Source organism: Martes martes (assembly GCF_963455335.1).
Source record: "Martes martes genome assembly, chromosome: 9".
NCBI lineage: Eukaryota > Metazoa > Chordata > Mammalia > Carnivora > Mustelidae > Martes > Martes martes.
The window spans coordinates 112,570,397-112,589,712 of record NC_137896.1 but is presented as its reverse complement, the minus strand read 5'-3'; the positions used below and the strand labels follow the sequence as shown (position 1 = coordinate 112,589,712).

At 39.2% G+C, this 19,316-nt stretch overlaps 1 protein-coding gene across 1 annotated transcript; it reads right to left on the bottom strand.

Annotated features, from left to right (window-relative positions):
* Positions 1–894: 894 nt before the first annotated feature.
* FAM98A (family with sequence similarity 98 member A) lies at positions 895–18,499 on the bottom strand. The gene is made up of 8 exons (XM_080814428.1): positions 18,351–18,499; positions 13,956–14,104; positions 10,870–11,004; positions 7,246–7,430; positions 6,157–6,237; positions 5,496–5,612; positions 2,800–2,967; positions 895–2,711 (listed from the first exon to the last, which is right to left on the bottom strand). The coding sequence occupies exons 1-8, from the start codon at positions 18,401–18,403 to the stop codon at positions 2,046–2,048; spliced, it is 1,554 nt and encodes a 517-aa protein (XP_080670554.1). The 5' UTR covers positions 18,404–18,499; the 3' UTR covers positions 895–2,045.
* Between the last annotated feature and the right edge of the window lie 817 nt (positions 18,500–19,316).

Here is a 19,316-nt window from a genome sequence, read left to right as displayed (position 1 = left end):
TGAAAAGCAATCTATTAATCATAAAAATAAATCAATTATATTTGTCAAAAGAATGAAACATATTCTTTAGATATATTGTGGAGTCTTTGGTTACAAAACAGATTAAAGCAAAAGCTAAGGTAAATGTGAATACATTCTAAGATATGAAACCTTGACAATTTTATCTCTAATAGGACACTCCTATACATACTAAACATATTTAATAGCATGGAGATTAATACAACTTTCAAGACAGAACTTAAAATCTTTAATGATAAGAAAAGGTATTTCAAATTTTCTTCAAGTTTGAACATTTTAGAATGGTGAAGGCTAGCCAAAAAAATCTAATATACAAGTAAAATTAACAAAATGATGAAGGCAGGCTTTCAAAATGGTTTTTAGGTACCAAAAGAATGTGCATATCTCAATAGCAAACAGAATATTGCTATTCTATGGTAAGACATGACTTGATTCTTTACTCTAAAAGGCCTAAATTCGTAGGAAAAGGAAATACTATTTCTGTTTTTACAAACATTTTTAATTCACTTCCTTTTAAGAGAAATGTCCCTCATTCTTAGGAAAAAGGGAGAAACAAAACCAAAAACACGCTGAAAGATTAGGGTCATTAATTTAGCTTTGCCTAATACATTGTGTAACAACAGCTACACCCAGTGGCCAGAAATGAGTAGTGAAGTTTTGTAGCTATAATGTTATGGTAAAAGGTAAATTTAGAAATAGGGATTTTTCAATTTATTTACGGTTGTAGGGTAAGGGTTATCTTTCATTACAAATTATGTTTTAAAGAAACACTCAAGAATTTTGGGGGGGGGGACAGATGCCTTGGCTCATAAGCTTGAAACAAGTATCCACATTAATTCAATTTTTAGAAGTAGCTAAAATAAAACTCAAACCAGAGAGAGAACATACAGATACTTTATTGCTCACCTTTCACACAAAGCACACCTCCAGCCATTTTCTTTCACAGCTTGACAATGTTTATGTATACAAAAACCCAGCAAGAAGCTTCATGTCGATTTCAGTAAAGGAGAATGTAAAACATCAACTCAGCCAGGCTTTTGTTTTCTGCAGCAATAATAAAGGGCCTCCTGCACTAAGCAAAAATCTGTCCTCTTACTTGGTAGTGCATTTCTTCCATTACAAAAAAAAGTCTCCTGCCCAAAGCAAACTAATCTGTGTTTGCTGAGCCAGTGGTATTAACTCGTGCATAAAACAAATTTCAGTTTGCTGTTTCTTCTAACAGATTTCAAGTAAAAATAAGGTTTAAGGAGGAACTTGTTTTGAATGGATGCAGGTCAGTCTGAATTGCTATACTATATAAATGCCTACATGTACTATAGGTTCACAACTTAGTTTTTGCTTTTATAATCTTTACGGATTTTGGCCGTGTTCAAGGTTTTCAGAATTGAGCATATGGTACAGTATTCCATCAAAAGGATAAGGCTACTGAATGTGCTATCTGCAGAAGAGCTCATTTAATAGGAACTGACTTAAGAGTCTATCATGAAGCAAATGTGGCATAATCTCTCTGAATAAAAAGCCATTCAGGGCAGAACTGTGCTTGGAAAATAGGCGTTAGAATACTTTCAGGAAAACGCATACAAATGGACTGTTAATATGAGGAAGGTTTCCTAGTTGAAAATCTAAAAAAATCTAGGAGAATCCTCATTTCCAAAAAACCGCTTTTTGAAAACTACTTATTCAAGTAATTTCTTCCCAAAAAAGTATGCATGTTCTGACTGTGGAATTAGTCTACTGGTCAGTTAAAGGCAATTTTAATTACCTTTTAAAAAATTCTTTATATAAAGGAGATGTTGTACGTGTTTCTCAAACAAACTTCGTTATGTAAGTCCTTTAAAAAAAAAACAAAACAACAAACCCTCAAACAAACCCAACTGAACTGAATGAAGACCTACAAATACTTATCCCAAGCAGGAATCTGCCTGCCACCTGTGGTCTCACATTAATTCAAAATTGATGCTGGACTCAGGATTCTGAAACTAAGTTTCTATTACTTGAGCTCTAGCAAAGTATAAGGTTTTGTAGCCTCAACTAGTATAATGTCTTCCCTGTCCAAATCCAGAATGATTATACTGATAACCTCCATGCTGGAAGTGCTGTTCAAATTGTCCCCCTTGGTGATAATTCTGGCTCCCCCTCCCCCCCCAACCTCCTCCCTGGCCTCCACGTCCACCTCGGCCTCCGCGACCCCCTCTCCCTCCACGACCACTGCCTCGATCATTATGGTGCCCACCATCTTGGTATCTATTGTCCTGCTGATATCCACCACCCTGGTATCCACTTCCTGTATATGTTGATGTTTGGAAGCCACCATAACCACCGCCTTGATAGCTACCACTGTGGCCACCACCATGATAGCCACCTGGCTGGAAACCCGAATCTCGATAACCACCATCTTGGTAGCCACCTCCTCCTCCACTCCCTCCATCCGTCCAGCCTCCTTGATGCTTATTTCCTCTTCCTCCCCCTCGGCTACCATGGTCGTAGCCACCACGTCCACCTCTCCCTCCTCCTTGTTCATGACCTCCTCGTCCTCCATATGAGGAATGTTCATAACCACCTCTCCCTCCTCCTCGGCCTCCTGCTTGCTGCTGGGGGCCATCTTGCCTTTTCTGCCACGGTGGCATCTCTGGAGGTGGAGGTTCAATTTCATTGGGTCTACCTCCTCTGTCAGGCACCCTGCCCATCAACACCTATGGGATAAGAAAGCTATTTTAAACTACTGTATTTTATAAATAGAAATGAATGTATCTGAAGGAAAATTAAAGGTACTTCAATCACCTTATTGATGGCACAGGCAGTCTTTTCTCTTATAGAGCCACTGCTTGTCCTTAAAATCTTCGACAAGTCTTGTCTTGCAGCCAAAAGGTGGGCAACAGAAATAGTACTTTTAGGAGACAAAACTGAACGTTTCGGCTGATAAACCTTTGCTAATTTTTCTGTCTGACTCTGTTGAAACAAAGTGTTCAAAGACAAAAGTCAATTTTCAAAATAACAACACTGATTTTTTTTTTTTTTTTTTTAATTTAAGAGAGAATGAGAGGGGCGCCTGGGTGGCTCAGTGGGTTAAGCCTCTGCCTTCGGCTCAGGTCATGATCTCAGGGTCCTGGGATCGAGCCCCGCATTGGGCTCTCTGCTCAGCAGGGAGCCTGCTCCCCCCCCACCCCCCACCGCATGCCTCTCTGCCTACTTGTGATTTCTGTCTGTCAAATAAATAAATAAAATCTTAAAAAAAAAAAAAACTTTATTAAGAAAGAATGAGAGGGCGCCTGGGTGGCTCAGTGGGTTAAAGCCTCTGCCTTCGGCTCAGGTCATGATCCCAGGGTCCTGGGATCGAGCCCCACATCGGGCTTTCTGCTCAGCAGGGAGCCTGCTTCCTCCTCTCTCTCTCTGCCTGCCTCTCTGCCTACTTGTAATCTCTGTCAAATAAATTTAAAAAAAAAAAAAAAAAAGAGAGAATGAGAGCTAGAGAGAGAGAGGGCATTCTTTCTTTTTTTCAAGATTTTATTTGAGAGAGAGAGAGAGAGAGAATGAGAGGAGAGAGGTCAGCGAGAGAAGCAAACTCCCTGCTGAGCAGGCAGCCTGATGTGGGACTGGATCCCAGGACTCCAGGATCATGACCTGAACCGAAGGCAGTTGCTTAACCAACTGAGCCACCCAGGCGCCCAAGAGAGAGGGCATTCTTACAGAGGGAAAGAGAGGGAGAGAAGCAGACTCCCCACTGAGCAGGGAGCTCAATGTTGGGCTTAATCCCAGGACCCCAGGATCACGACCCAAGCTAAAGGCAGACGCTTCATCGATGGAGCCACCCAGGTGCCCCAGAAACACTGATATTAAATAAGGTAAAGACTTCCAAAATGTCTGATAATAATAGTTATTAGGCTTAAGATGGGAGGATAAAAGTTATACTCACCATTGTTCCTACCTAGTCAAGAAATACCCTAAGACACAGCTGTTAAGAACCACAGTATTACTGCCTCACTCGCTGCACATTATCAAGTAGACAGTTTTTTAGCTAAGAGGTGCAGACTCTTGTTTTTGAATGATTGTTTTTATCAAAGATAACATAGGAAAAGGACAGCTGTTTCCTACACAATGGCCACAGGAGAGAACAATTTGCTCCTGGTGTTGCTACTGACTAGCTGTGAGATCTCAGACAAAGCCTGCCATTTACTGGTCTCCAGTTGTTTTTTGTCTTGCTTTGTTTTGTTTTTCAGTTGCAAAATGAGGGGAGTTAAGACTGATCTCTAACACCCTTTTCCAACACTGAAATATTTTAATTTGGTAAATACCTTCCCCAACAATTTTGCAGCCAAACAGGGCTGTGCCAAGGTTTACAGATTTTAGGTGAAAATAACGTTTTTTAGGAGAACTACATAGGGCACTTGGGTGGCTCAGTTGGTTGGGTGACTGCCTTCGGCTCAGGTCATGTCTCCAGAGTCCCGGGTTCGAGTCCCACATGGGGCTCCCAGCTCTGCAGGGAGTCTGCTTCTCCCTCTGACCTTCTCCCCTCTCAAGCTCTCTCTCCCTCTCAAAAAAATTAAATCTTAAAAAACAAAAAAACTACATAAAAATTTTTTTTGGAGTCAATTAAAATAAAAAAAAAAAATCTGTTTTCAAACACGAATGCACTATTACGGGAACATATAATACACACCTGGACCAACCTCCCCATAAGTTCAAGGATTAATTCCATTTCAGGGGCCTAAGGATGTGAAGTCATTTGTACCAATTACATTCTGCTCACTGATCATACAGTAGATACTCAATAAATATCTGTTGAATGACCAAGATCTTTACCTGGATTATCTCATTTAGTCTGAAGTAAAACTGAAGTCTTACTAGATTCTCTAATTCTCTATAAATATTTAGTAATATCTGGTCTTGCTAAGTCTAGTATTTCTAATTTTAATTAGCAAATGAAACTGTTAGCTTTAAGTATAGTAAATGAGTAATATAAAAATTGTCTTAGTGGAAAAAAATTATTTTAGTGATAGTCTTTTAGTGATTTTCAAATACTCTCTGTTTCTCTTACAAGTAAGTCCTCCCAGTAGGGTCTAAAACATACCATTTTGTTAAAAAATATTAAAAAGCTGAAAAATAATGTTTTCATTATTCCTGGAAGGCTGAAAGAATTGCTACTCAACAACTTACTGAAGAAAACTTCTTGTGTGTCTCCTATGCATTTCTCTTTAGTCTTCACTGTATCTAACCTGTGCTATGAATGTTTAAGTCTCCTGTCTATAAATATTCTGCTCTTTTAAAATATTTACAATGGGGTGCCTGGGTGGCTCAGTGGGCTAAGCAGAAGACTTTGGTTCGAGCCATGAACTGAGGGTACCAGTGATGGAGCAGTAAATCATCAGGCTCCCCGTTCAGAGGGAGTCGGCTTCACCCTTTCCTTCTGCCCCTCCTCCCAGCTTGTGTACTCTCTCTCAAATATAAATAAATAAATAAATAAAATATTTAATATGTACCTTAGCTCTGTCAGACCAGCCAAAAGACTGGACAGTGACATCCAAACGTTTTATTAGCAGCTTTCTCCGAACTTCATATTCATTGGCTATGGCTTGGTTAATTGCTTCTATCTTTTCCTAAAAAGGAAATTTGAAAGACCCGTTAGAATTTAAATGTGCCTGACACCCTGTTCCAAAAGGGCAGAGATCGTGTCTCTTTTATTCATAACTGATTCCCCAGCACTTAACACAAAACAAATTAATTAATATACTACTAAAAGTTATTATAAGTTGATTAAATAATAGGCTAAATAATGCCTCAAAACATAATAAAGATTAAGTAGAGATTCTTATTTAGCATTCCCATAATCTGCTGTGTGAAGTTTAGCCCAATGACGTTTTTGGCTTGGAGCAACCCATTTGGCAATTAAAAACATACTGAACTTCAATTTATTTTGACCAGCTATTTGAAATATTTACAAATTATGAGGTAAGTGTTTCTAATCTTCTACAAATAAAATTATTCTGAATAAATCTTCAGATTCACAAAAACGGAGTCTAAGAATGTCCACCTAGGAAACTACATATTGGAAAACATAACCTCAACAGCACAAACTGTGTCAACATCATGAGATAGGTAAGTGGTTCTTTACCAAGAGTACTCAAGATGACTGCTACTCACCCAGTGGGCTGGTCCCATTGGCTTCTTCAATAAAGGCTTTCCCACATGGTTAGGTGGAACTTTTGCTAATGTCTCCTTTAACTGACACAAACACATAAATGAATGAATAAACAAATCTAAAAGTACAACATATCCTCCTCATCTTCCCAATTCCCATCATATCTTGCCATCAAAAGAAGATTCCTGACAGAGGCAAAGGTGGAGGATGTTTTGAAATGTACAGGACCCACACAATAAAGACACTCACTTGTCCCACTCCTCACGTGCCTAAGGAAGCATGATTCCTTCACTGCACCTAGAACAGTGCCTGACAACAGTAGGCACTCAATATGTATTTGTTGAATGGATGAATGAACACACAGAAAAATATGGACTATGGATACAGTGCTGCTCCCCTGTAGAGTTCAGCCAAATTTGTGCATCATGGTGTCCATCTACCCCACAATGCAAATGTACCAATTCTTGGAGTCCAGCAGATATGCATACAGAGAGTAACTCTGCTATAATAAATATCATTCTTATAGTCATTAATTTATTAAAGTTGCTTATTCCTACTCAATTATATTTAAAAAACCTCTTAGCTATTAATGTGTGGCATAAAAATAATTCTGACTTACTTTCACATACTAGATTATGTTAGTTGTCAATAAACCTAGTTTGCCAATTGAAACATAAGATTCAAATGACTGGATTAAAAACCAAAAACATTTACAACCCTTTCTGTCCAGTCAATGAAAGGAGGGTGGTAACACTTAATGATCAAGAACTTAAAAATTGCGTCAAAGTTCAATGATAAGATTTTAAAAAGGACTTAAGTCTTCATTCTTTTTACATTATACCTACTTTATTTCAGCTTATAAATCAAAGTGTAAAGTTTCCTTTTTGAAAAAGAAACACGCTAACAAGTTAAAAAAAATAGTAAAATACTAATTTCTCTTTAAGGTATCGAGGATTTAAAACCCAAAACTCATTTAGTACAATGAATAATATGCACATTAGGTTCCCATTAAGAGAAATTAACTTGCTTCATTTCAAACAAATGTAGGACTATGCCTTTAATACACTACAATCTGGTACTAAAGGTCTTACTTTTTTTTCAATCCCGCTGAAGAATTGGAACATAGTTATATTGGCTGGAGGTTTGGACATTCCTAGAGCAATACATATGCCTTTCAACTCTTGAAAGACCTCACTACCGCCTCCTTCTTGAGCTTTTTTTGGAGGAGTATTCACACAGAGCATTCTGGCAGCTTCTAGTTCTGAGATGAGGTATGCTGAAGTAAACAAAATAAGATTTCAAAATGAGATACAGCTACAGTTAATAATCATAAGTCTGGAGTCACAACTCTATAGACCTAATGATACGTAACTTTTAAAGCTGCAAGAATGGATAAAAACAAGAAAAGAAAACCATTTTTACCTGCAAATGACATAACATATAAACTGGTTCTGTAATTCAGGTATTTAATCAATATATGTTTAAAGGGTAATTTATAAATAAGTGATTCTTCTTCGAAACCAAAGTATCAAGGTAGATCACATCGAAAAATCTGGATTCTTATAACCCACTATTTAAGAACTCCAGAACAGGGGTTGGCATCTGTTAAGAAATTTACAAAAGATGGAAGGTAGCCAACTTCAGCAACAGTTGGAACCGGTTTTTATTATTTACTTTTCACCACTGACATGCACCAGTGATATAACTCTCTTGTTCTCTTACCTTCCAATACTTAGGCAGTCTGTTCAGAACTGGCATGAAACATTTTCAAGTGGTCAAAACTTAACTTACAAAAGGGGGAAGACACGAAACTCCCCAAAGCTCCTTTCTCATGGCTTCCAGTAGCCTAATGCCACCCTCTCTGTTTAAAGAAAACTTTCTTTCATCTATAAAAGACTCTTCTCAGTATTGCCTTTCTTCCTACCTTCCTCACTCTCCCCCCTCACCCCCCGGAAAAATAGTATCAACAAAACTTTCTAATCTTTTCTTAACAGAAAATACCAGTGATATCAATATCATCCCCTCATGTGTTGATTTCAGCCAGGCACAATGACAGCTGCAATCTGCTTCAGGTAACTGAGGGTATAAATATCCAATCTTATTCCTTTAACTTTTAAATTTTTATGAAAGGACATTTAAATTTTTATAAAAGATGGTTAATAACCATTGGGATCTCAGGACTTCAGGTTATGTGACAAACTGAGAACCTTCTGATAACATTAGAATGATAGCTTTGGAAAAAATATTTTCTGGGCTCTTAAGTCGTATTAAAAGTTCAAAAGAATGATCAGCTTGAGTATCTCATTTCCTACACCTAAGGTGTAATGCTAGAAAAATAAATACAGCTAAGTTTCTGGAAAGGTCATTCTAAATGGCTTTGATAAAATCTTAGTGTGTTCCGTATAGTGAACTGTAAGAGTTAAAAGATCAAAAAAGTAAAACACCACTGTCATGAAAATAACCACTGTTTTTCTAAATAAGGTTTTACTGGAACATTACCACACTCATTTCCATAATCTCTATGGCTAGTACATGCTACAATAGTGGAAGTTAAGCAGTTGTGAAAAAGACCCTACGGCTCACAAAGCTGAAAATATTTACTGTCCCAGCCTTTAAAGAAAAAGTTTGCCAACCCTTGTTCTAGAAAATCATATGATTTAATAAACTGGTTCTCTAAATTTGGGACCACATTAACTCAGGCATCCACAAAATTAGTTCACCAATACAATTACCATCAAAAAACATCTGTTACTGATGTGTTCAAAGTACCAGGAAGGGCACTGGAGATATAATATAAAGCAAACAAAACAGATGATCTCTACTGACAATCTAGTTAGGAATAAAGAATATATGCATTCACGATGAGTAATTCTTCATCTATTAGGAACTCAGATATCTTTTTTTTTTTTTTAACCTAAGGGAAATAATCTGACAACAGAGAGGCAATAAATAGCCAAAACTTCTTCACCAGACACAAGAGAGTTTTTTAGCCGCCCATTCAAAGACTATTCTATTTTACTGACAATTCAATGAGATTGGTTATTTTCCCCCTTGGAACAACATACTAAAAGATTCAAATCAGTAAGGTAAAGGGTGCTAGAGAAGTAAGTGAAATTGTAGCATCAAAAGGTGACAACTGATACTTGGAAAGATGAGAAATATTTATACAGAGAAAATAAGAGAATGAGCACATAAATACTAGCACAACAGAGAGAATACAAACTGAGGGAAACATTTTAAAGGGGAAATAGCCAGAAGCAAAGAAAAAGAGGAGTGAATAGTGTACGTGTCCATGAATTCCAAGAGCAGCATAACTTTTAGTTGGTTTTAGTCATTCAGTTGAGAAGCAAATGGTTGTGAATTACTGAAGAGCTTCTGAGGTGATAAATTATTAAAGTCTATAAATTGTAACCCCAAATCCAAAATAATATTCAGGGCAGTCTTTTTAAGTAACAGGAAGGAGTCAAAGCCATTTTATAAAGATTTATATTCAAAGTGGTTTTTGTAAGTCGGAACACTAAAAAGGCCAAACTCTGAGCTCCTTGAAAGAATTAGTTATTCATGGTTGTTATCAAGTTTTCCAAGAAGTTCTTATCTTCCTGTGTAAGATAACATATCCTGAGTGCCAAATATTAGGTTTTGGTAAGCAGTGTTACAAAGGAAGAATGAGTGAGTACACTGTGGCTGAGCCAGTTACAGAAATCACACAATCTGAAGGATACTGAATGCATGCATAAGAACAACATGCAGCAATATCAGTATTTAAAGCAGTATCTGACCTATGTATCTACCTCCCATCCTCCACAATCATTCAACAAAGGGAAAATTATGTTAAGTGACTCTGGAATAACTCGGTGCCTTGGTATAATGGCAATGAATACATTTTCTATTTTTTTAAAAACTGAACCTTCAAAATTGGAGCTGTCTCGTTTTCTCGAAACCAGTACAGTTGTAAAGACAGTATTTTAAAAATCCGCTGTACTGTGTTTGTCATATAAGAACTGTAATATTCAGTTAACCAAAGCTTATTCTGAATGTGTCTCAGACTGCTATAAAAATTCTGAGTTAAGACTATTGGTTGTGGTTGCTGGAAAGTTCATTTAAGGCAATAAAATTTGTGAGTTTACTTACTGTTTTTCGGGGTGAAGAAAGAAATAGTAGTTAGTATATAAAAAACATGGAAGGAAAGAATTTTCGTAACAATTTACTTCCCAGAATGATCAGTAAGCACAGGAACAATTCAAATACTATTCTAGAAAATTTTACACTGTAATTTGATATATTCACAAACAAAACCAAAACCTCCAAACAATTACCCAACCACAAAGAAATATCCACAATATAAAACACTTTAATTTTACTAAAAAATCTTCATCATTCCCACACTACCTTCCTAGTCTATTTTAAAATGTGTTTCCAGTCTAGAATGCTAAGGTTTAATGATCACACACTTGAACCCGTGGCGCTAACTTTGGTCATATTAGGTGACGCACAATAGTACCAGCAAAGTTAAATGATAGAAGAGTAGAAATTATGAAACAATGCTGCTACCAGTGCACAGGCCCTCCATTAGCTTCTAACTTGGAAATGTAATAGTTTTCTTTAAGAAGCATTCCGAATTAAATCCATAATGAAATAGTGTAACAGTCAGTTTATTAATCAAAGAAAACATGAATAAAAAAATAATAGCTACATTCTAGTAGCCATGAACTTACTGAGCAAAAGGAGGCAGTTCTTCTGAACGAGAAGGCGCTTGGTCACATCCCCAGATGTCAGTGATAGATATGGACAGTTCATCTCCCCTAGTAGCCCACTCACCTCAAGCTGGAATTCTTCAGCTTCACTTGGGCCTTTTAAGAATTAAAATAAACTTAATAAAAATGACTTTTTCCAATTAGTATAAAAGTTATATACAAATGGAAAGTTTTAATACTATTTTCCTAGCACAAGTTACTTTACTAATTCATCCTTTCTCACACCACTGCCCATTTTCTTAAGAAGTTTTCATTACAGGGGCACCTGGGTGGCTCAGTGGGTTAAAGCCTCTGCCTTCAGCTCAGGTCACGATATCAGGATCCTGGGATCCAGCCCCACATTGGGCTCTCTGCTCAGCGGTGAGCCTGCTTCCTCCTCTCTCTCTCTGCCCGCCTCTCTGCCTACTTGTGATCTCTGTCTGTCAAATAAATAAATAAAATCTTTAAAAAAAAAAGTTTTTATTATATTAGTCCCTTATTTGAGAATCTTTAATTATTTCCTAATTTCTACCCCATCTAATCTAATAATTTGTTTGCCTTCAAAGATTTCTTCATAACCTCTATGCTTCACCTTCCCACGCACATTGCTATAGTAGTACCTATGACATGTATGTACTAGTTACATTTTACCTCCATACATGTTCTATTTGTGCCAGGTCAGTCTCCCCACTGTCCCAAGAACAGTGTTATTTCCACTTCTGTGCCTTCATTTAAGTTACTCCCTGTGACTATTTACCCTCTACTTTCCCTTCACCTATCAAATCCCACCTCTCCATCAAAGCCCATTGGCTCCTTGATGAGACCTTCCCCAAGTCCTGTTATACTCACAGATTTCCTTCCCCGGTGAGCCGCAAAGTGAAGCATTTAATTACTATACTACTCTCCAGTTTCATTTGTGCCTAATATTCCCACTGAGATTAAAGTTAGCAAACATGACTTGTAGTTCTATATTCCCAAACATGTTAAGTACAGAGTTCATTTTGTGAACCAAGAAGAAACAATGCTCCTTCTTCCTTACTATTCTGATGGTTCTCTATCACGCATGGGCAAAAATTAACTTGACCTGGGTTCATTTTCTTTTCTTCTTTTTTTTTTAAAGATTTTATTTATTTGCGCAAGAGAGCACGCACTAGAGAGAGCAACTGTGAGCAGAAGGGAGAGGGAGAGAGGGAGAAGCAGACTCCCCGCTGAGCAGGGAGCCTGATGCAGGACTTGATCCCAGGACCCTGGGATCATGACCTGAGCCAAAGGCCCTTAATTGACTGAGCCAAACAGGTTCCGTGGGTGCATTTTCTCATCTGTAAAATGGGAAGGCTGTATTATCAATGTTTTGCAAGCTGTTCTGTAAACTCAAATTCCACAGAACTCCTTTAGAAACAGCTGCGGAATGTGGAGAGTTGTGTAAGAAGTACTCCCTCTCAACTTCAACTAAACTGGTACACCGTTACCTGTTTCGTATGTTGGCATCTACGTCTTTGTTTGAACAAAGGGGTTCCAGGTTACAAACAGTTGTCATCTATTAAAGGTGTTTTCACAAGTTCCTACAATCTCATAAGTGTTAGGTCAAGAAGCAGCGTTAAAGAGTACTGGCTCCCAAACTTGACTGCTGGGGTTGAATTCTGGCGGTTATCACACACTAGTTGTGTGACCTCAGGCAGTGTGTTTAACCTAGCTGTGCTTCCTTTTTTAACATATAAAAGAGTAATAAAACCAGGGCACCTGGGTGGCTCAGTGGGTTAAGCCTCTGCCTTCGGCTCAGGTCATGGTCTCAGGGTCCTGGGATCAAGTCCCACATTGGGCTATGTGCTCAACAAGGAACCTGCTACCCGCTTCTCTTTCTCTGCCTCCCTCTTTACCTACTTGTGATCTCTTATCTGTCAAATAAATAAGTTCTTAAAAAAAAAAAAAGTAATAAAACCTGCCTCAGGTTTTAAATGACTTAACAAATGGAAACTGCTTACAACATATTGTTCAATAAACGTAAGCTGCTGCTATCATTACCGTTACCTGACAGTGTCCTTAGTAATCGGAACTGGCTGCAACTAACATGCGCACATTAAATATCCTGAATATGCAAGAAAGTGAGCTCTTCAAAATGGGATTCTATGTGGGGGAGAAAAAAGGGATTATGTGTATAGTTCTCCATGAGGGGAAGTTAACAAGAGAGCATTTTTCTTTGTCTCCTATTGTAGGTTTACCTACAGTAGGAGGAAACCAGATGGTGAAGTGTTGGGTTCCAAGCTTTTGTCTCTTTTGCAGAGTCAACAAACTAGTGCTAATACAATAACAAAATTTGCAAATATAAAACAGCTCTCAATGCCTTATGAGATTTATCTCATAAATCTGATAGAGCTGCATCTGGTTGTGATAGACCTGACGATACATTCCTAACTTCTTAAGAAAGTGTTCTCTTTCTCCCCATGTAAAACAGGATTATAATGCATTTACTTTACATGCTATATGTACTTTTGGAATCTAAGAAAAACATCCCAATTTCCAGTTCTAGCCACTGATTTAAGAACTAACAAGCCAGGGTGCCTGGGTGGCTCAGTGGGTTAAGCCTCTGCCTTCGGCTCAGGTCATGATCTCAGGGTCCTGGGATCGAGCCCCACACTGGGCTTTCTGCTCAGCGGGGAGCCTACTTCCCCCTCTCTCTCTGCCTGCCTCTCTGCCCACTTGTGATCTCTGTCTGTCAAATAAATAAATAAAAATCTTAAAAAAAAAAAGAAAGAACAAGCCATGTTTCACAAAGAATGGAAAGTTCATATATGCGATACTTGTCTCCCATTTCTGTATCGCAGTAATGTGGTCTTTTCAACCACTACAGTGTTTTAGTACTTGCACAACTATAATCTGTTTTCTCAACTTCCAAAATCACTTTATCTCTGAAAATAATGGAGGAAGAAAGTATTTGGGTTTCTTTATAAATCTTTTTTTTTTTTTAATTCACAAAAACTTAAAACTTCAGGTTTAGTACTAAAATGTTCAACTGACAATACCCCAATTTTACTTTTATATTTTGTATCTAAAACTGAATGTTTACTTACTGTTAGTTGCTTGCACATTTTCCTCTAATTTACAGAATACTCTTAATTCAGACACCAGCCAAGCACAGAGTTTGGTAAACTCGGGGGAACTGGCTCCAGCAGAGACTGCCTGAGATAGAGCGCCATCTTCCAACAATGGACCCTTGTAACTGGTGAGTAAAAAATTATACTTCAGAAGGATAAAAAAAATCACACCTAATATTTTATACAAACACTATATACATATTATTTGTATGAATAAACAATCATTTCACAAGTTATGATAACCACTTTGCAAACTTAAAAATGTAAATAAAATTTATAGAAAACGTAATCTAAAATTTAAATTTTAATCTAATAAAATCTATTAGAAAAATAAGTTACATAACTGCATTTCCACCCTTCAAAATATACATAAATATTTAAGAATCATATATACTACTAAATTATGTCAACTTCTGTACTGAATTATACTGAAAGCTCTTGCTGTACATAGATTTTCTTAACTGAATTGAATATTAAAACCCCATTAACAAGTAACATACTGTAACATTAACAAGTGATTATACTATAGTTTACGATTTCAGAAATAAAATTTAAGTTACCTTTTCTAGAAATTTTTCCAGAAATCAATTAGGTTAGTTTTGTTTTGTTACTTTTTTTAAAAGCAAAAAACTTTCCAGTTAATCATTTATTTCCTTTTACCATATTTAATGACAGTTAAAGCTATTAAGACATACTAGTACTTGAGAAATGTCTGGATTAATTTAAAAGATTAGTAATTGCTGGCAAGTTGATGTCTAGGTAAACTGGTGCATCTGAATTCTATTCCTTTGAAAGTGATTCAAGCATAATTCTGAAGTATTATTAAATATCCAAACATTCATAAAAGACAATAGTGATAATGAATCACCTAGAATACAGCTAAAATTAAAGATCCTGTCATTTTCAGGGTAATTTAAAATTATATATTTTCCATAAGATATTTTAACTTTAAAGTGAAATATTGATAAAAAGTTATTGAAGGTGAAACATTAAATATACTTAAGATAATTTGATGTTTGGAAGTATAGAGATGTTAGAGAAATGACAATACTTGATTCTTTTAAAATGCACCTATGTATTTATACACTGAATGGAATGGGAAAAAATCTTACATAAAAAGTGAGATTATAGGGGCACCTGGGTGGCTCAGTGGGTTAAGCCTCTGCTTTCAGCTCAGGTCATGGTCTCAGGGTCGAGCCCCGCATTGGGCTTCCTGCTCAGTAGGGAGCCTGCTTCCTCCCCTCTCTCTGCCTGCCTCTCTGCCTACTTGTGATCTCTCTCTCTCTGTCATATAAATAAATAAAATCTTAAAAAAAAAGTGAGATTATATATAGTCTGACATCTAGATTCAAACCACATATAATTAGACACTGCAATAAAGACACTAGGCCTAGAAATCTCTCCTTATGTTACACATTTATAATTTGTTAGTTTATTCTATAAGTAGTTACTGAATTCTTACCGTGTGCCACATTAAAGATAAAAGATAGTCATTTAAAATTCTAGTATTTCTCAGTGAATCCTTTAAAAGTACATGTCAATTAATTAAACCTGAATTTTAATGATTGAGTGCCACCAAACTAAGTGGTTAGGCTTAAAATTTATAGCAAAGTTTTCAGAAAATCTGACAGTTTACATTATAACCCATCTTGAATATTTACTTGATTTACAATTACTATAGTAAACTTTTTTTTTTTTTTTAAGATTTTGTTTATTGGGGAGCCTGGGTGGCTCAGTGGGTTAAAGCCTCTTTCTTCGGCTCAGGTCATGATCTCAGGGTCCTGTGATCGAGCCCCACATCGGGCTCTCTGCTCGGCGGGGGTCCTGCTTCCCTTCCTCTCTCTCTGCCTGCCTCTCTGCCTACTAGTGATCTCTCTGTCAAATTAATAAATAAAATCTTAAAAAAAGAAGATTTTGTTTATTTATTTGACAGACAGACAGAAAGATCACAAATAGGCACAGAGGCAGGCGGGGAGTGGGGAGTAGGCTCCCCACTGTGTAGAGCCTGATGCGGGGCTCGATCCCAGGACCCTGAGATCATGACCTGAGCCGAAGGCAGAGGCTTTAACCCACTGAGCCATCCAGGCACCCCTAAAAGTTCCTTCTTTAGTACTTCTTTAGTACTGCCAGAAAAGAAAAAATATAGTTAAAAGGGTAGAAGACGGGAAGAAATAGCGTCCATCACCAATTGTTAGGTAACATCTACCCAGGCAGTACGACTACATTTAAATAAGGTTCCCTTCTCTCATTTTACTACTCCTTCAATGCTAACCTTAAGTGTCATTTCTTCTAGGGAGCTTTTAGGACTTCATTTCCTTTCCAAGTAAAAGGACCTTTCTCAGTGATCCTCATAGCATATTCTCAGTGTGAACTTCTCTTCCACCTCATTTTGTGCCCATAAATGATCAGCCCAACACTGCCACAGAGCAGGTGTTCCTCAAGAAAATGTTTACTGAATGGATTTATATGTGAGCCAGCAATTTAGTCTGAGATGTCCACCAAAGAGACCATTTTGCTGAATGTGACTTTTACCTATGCTCTAATCAAAGAAATAAGTCCCCTAAAGTCTGGAATATTCATGAAAATTCAGAGCAAGTTCCAAAGAAAAGAACAATGGTAATTTACTTTAAGAAAAAAGATTTAGGGGCGCCTGGTGGCTCAGTTGGTTGAGCCTCTGCCTTCTGCTCAGGTCATGATCCCAGGGTCCTGGGATCGAGCCCCGCATCGGGCTCTCTGCTCAGCAGGGAGCCTGCTTCCTCCTCTCTCTCTGCCTACTTGTGATCTCTCTCTCTGTCAAATAAATAAATAAAATCTTAAAAAAATAAAAAAAAAAGAAAAAGAAAAAAGATTTAAGCACTACCACTTCTTTTCCCAAAAACTTCCATCAGGACAGCAAATGACTTAAATGGGCAGACTCTGAGAACCTGACGGTGTCCCTTCCTAAGGAAAGGTTCCCCCAAAGGTTTCCATGTCATGGAAAAACTTTTGCGGAGGGTTTTGATAAAGGACTTGTTACTTTTTATTTTTTTATTTTTTTTTTTAAGATTTTATTTATTTATTTGACACAGAGAGAGAGATCACAAGTAGGCAGAGAGGCAGGCAGAGAAAGAGGGGGAAGCAGGCTCCCCGCTGAGCAGAGAGCCCGATGCGGGGCTCGATCCCAGGACCCTGGGATCACGACCCGAGCCGAAGGCAGAGGCCCAACCCACTGAGCCACCCAGGCGCCCCAGGACTTGTTACTTTTTAAATACAGCTAGCTAAATCTATCTATCTATATTTTGGACACCATTTACCTGTAGACAAATATTTAATCACACAATTTGTTTCTGGAAACACACTTAGAACAAGAGGTTCTAAATTCTCATTTTGGGGGTTTTTTTTGGTTGTTGTTGTTGTTGTTGTTTTTAAAGATTTTATTTGACAAAGAGGGAGAGAGAGAACAAGAACACAAGCAGGGTGAGTGAGAGAAGGAAAGCAGGCCTCCTGCTGAGCAGGGAGCCTATGCGGGGCTCCATCCCAGGACCCTGGGATCATGACCTGAGCCAAAGGCAGACACTTAAGGACTGAGCCAACCAGGCGCCCCTAAATTCTCAAGTTTTAAAGAGTACACTAATCTCAGTGACCCAGTGAGGTAAGAAGCCCTATTTCAAGCTTCTAGGTACTAAATTATGGCTGGGTAATTGTCAGAATAGACGAAATGCACAACAAACATGTAGGGACTTGGTGGCTGAAGATGCCTCAAAGGGTAAGGGCTAATGGTGGCTCAACGAAGTACTGTGTCACTGTTAAGGGAAACAGCCAGTGGATAGCTCCCATGAAGGTGGTGACAGGTGAGGTGCATAAGAGAGCTGGCTAGCGGAACAGAGGCAGACATGTGGCTCAGAGAAGCCTGAGTGCATGCAGAGATGACTGGGCAAAGGAGATTTTTGTGAGAGAAATGGGGTGGGGTAGGAATACGGGCTCAAGAGAGGAGCAGGAAGTTTGGAGGACAACTAGGAAAAAAAGAGAATCAACTTTAGCAACCTCTAGAGTGAGGGGGTAAGGCAAGAAGATGGGGAGCAAGACGAGAAGCTCAGGGAGGGGGGTGGCAAGAACCCAGAGCCCAGACAATGACACGCATGACTGACAACCGCTGCGGGTAACTCGGCTGCACGGAGCACAGAGCAGGCCTAGGGTCGTCGCTTTAGGAGGGCCCCGACCCGACAGGGCTGACAGTGGACGTGGCATTGGGGTCCCGGAGCCATAAGGAGGCGACAGTCAGGAGCCACCGGGTGAGGCGTGCAGAGGCAGGTGTCCCTGACTGGGGCGGAGGACGTGTTCCCGGGGGCCGGCAGTGTGAGGTTTAGGAGACCCGCACCCTGGCAGTCTTACCCTAGATCTTCCAACGACTCCAAGATGTCAGTCTCCATGAGGTCACACTCCATGCTACTGTGGTATTCAAATTTCCGAGTCGTCAGGGTCCCCTCTTCGCCGGCAACGCGTACACTCGCGCATGCGCTGCTTCCCCGGAACTTCCAAATCGACAGCTGGCGCCTCAGCCGCTGCACTGCGCATGTCCCGAGCGTGCGCAAGAAACTCGGTCCCGCCTACCGCCCCACCCCTGCCGGCTAAAGGGTTGCCGGGCGGTACCGTCTTACACATGCGTAGTACTGAATAGCGAAGCCGGCGGCCCGAAGAAGGGCAGGAGGATCGGCTGCGTGGCAGATGGGCGTGGGGAGCCACACCGAGGGGGAGCGCTCTAACCTCTCTTAATTGGGTGTACGCATGTGCGAATCTTGGGGCGAGGCGGGCGCGGAAAGAGTTTGGGGAGGGGGGTCTCAAGACGTGGTGGGTGTTGGCTGTGAAAACGGAGTCTCTGGACATCTGGGAGTCACCCGAGTGGGTCCCCGCCGCGTGCTGGCGTGTTCTCGCCCGAGCTCTGGGTCGTGCAGAAAGGGAAAACTCCAGTCTAATTTCTTAGGACAGGCGTAGACTGGCCAGCGCCGAGATCCGCAGATACCATGCCGTTTGATTTCCTTGTGGCTGCAGTAGCTTTAGTTCGGGATTAGAGAGGCGTCAACTTTCCGTGGCCACGGATGGGTTCAGGAAGTTGTTTAATTCCGCTGCTTTCTCTCCCCGATTTCTTAAGCCCTTTCCAGACATCTTATTCCCACGCGTCCTCGATTTTAAAGAGGTGGTCGAGGGTAGGTGGGGCGTCATACCGTATCAGATAGAGTAACATATATTTAAATACACACGATTTAAAGAGCGAGTAAACTTTTCTGTTTTTGACGTTTGGCTCTCTGTGACATTAAACTCACGATGGCTTATGATTCCTTGTCAGTTATTGATTGGGTA

Coding starts and splice junctions, on each gene's coding strand:
- FAM98A (XM_080814428.1), bottom strand. CDS start 18,403: ATGGAGTGTGACCTCATGGAGACTGACATCTTGGAGTCGTTGGAAGAT. Junction 5,613..6,156: donor CAATGGGACCAGCCCACTGG/GTGAGTAGCAGT, acceptor TTTCCTTTTTAG/GAAAAGATAGAAGCAATTAA. Junction 2,712..2,799: donor CTGCCTGTGCCATCAATAAG/GTGATTGAAGTA, acceptor CTTATCCCATAG/GTGTTGATGGGCAGGGTGCC.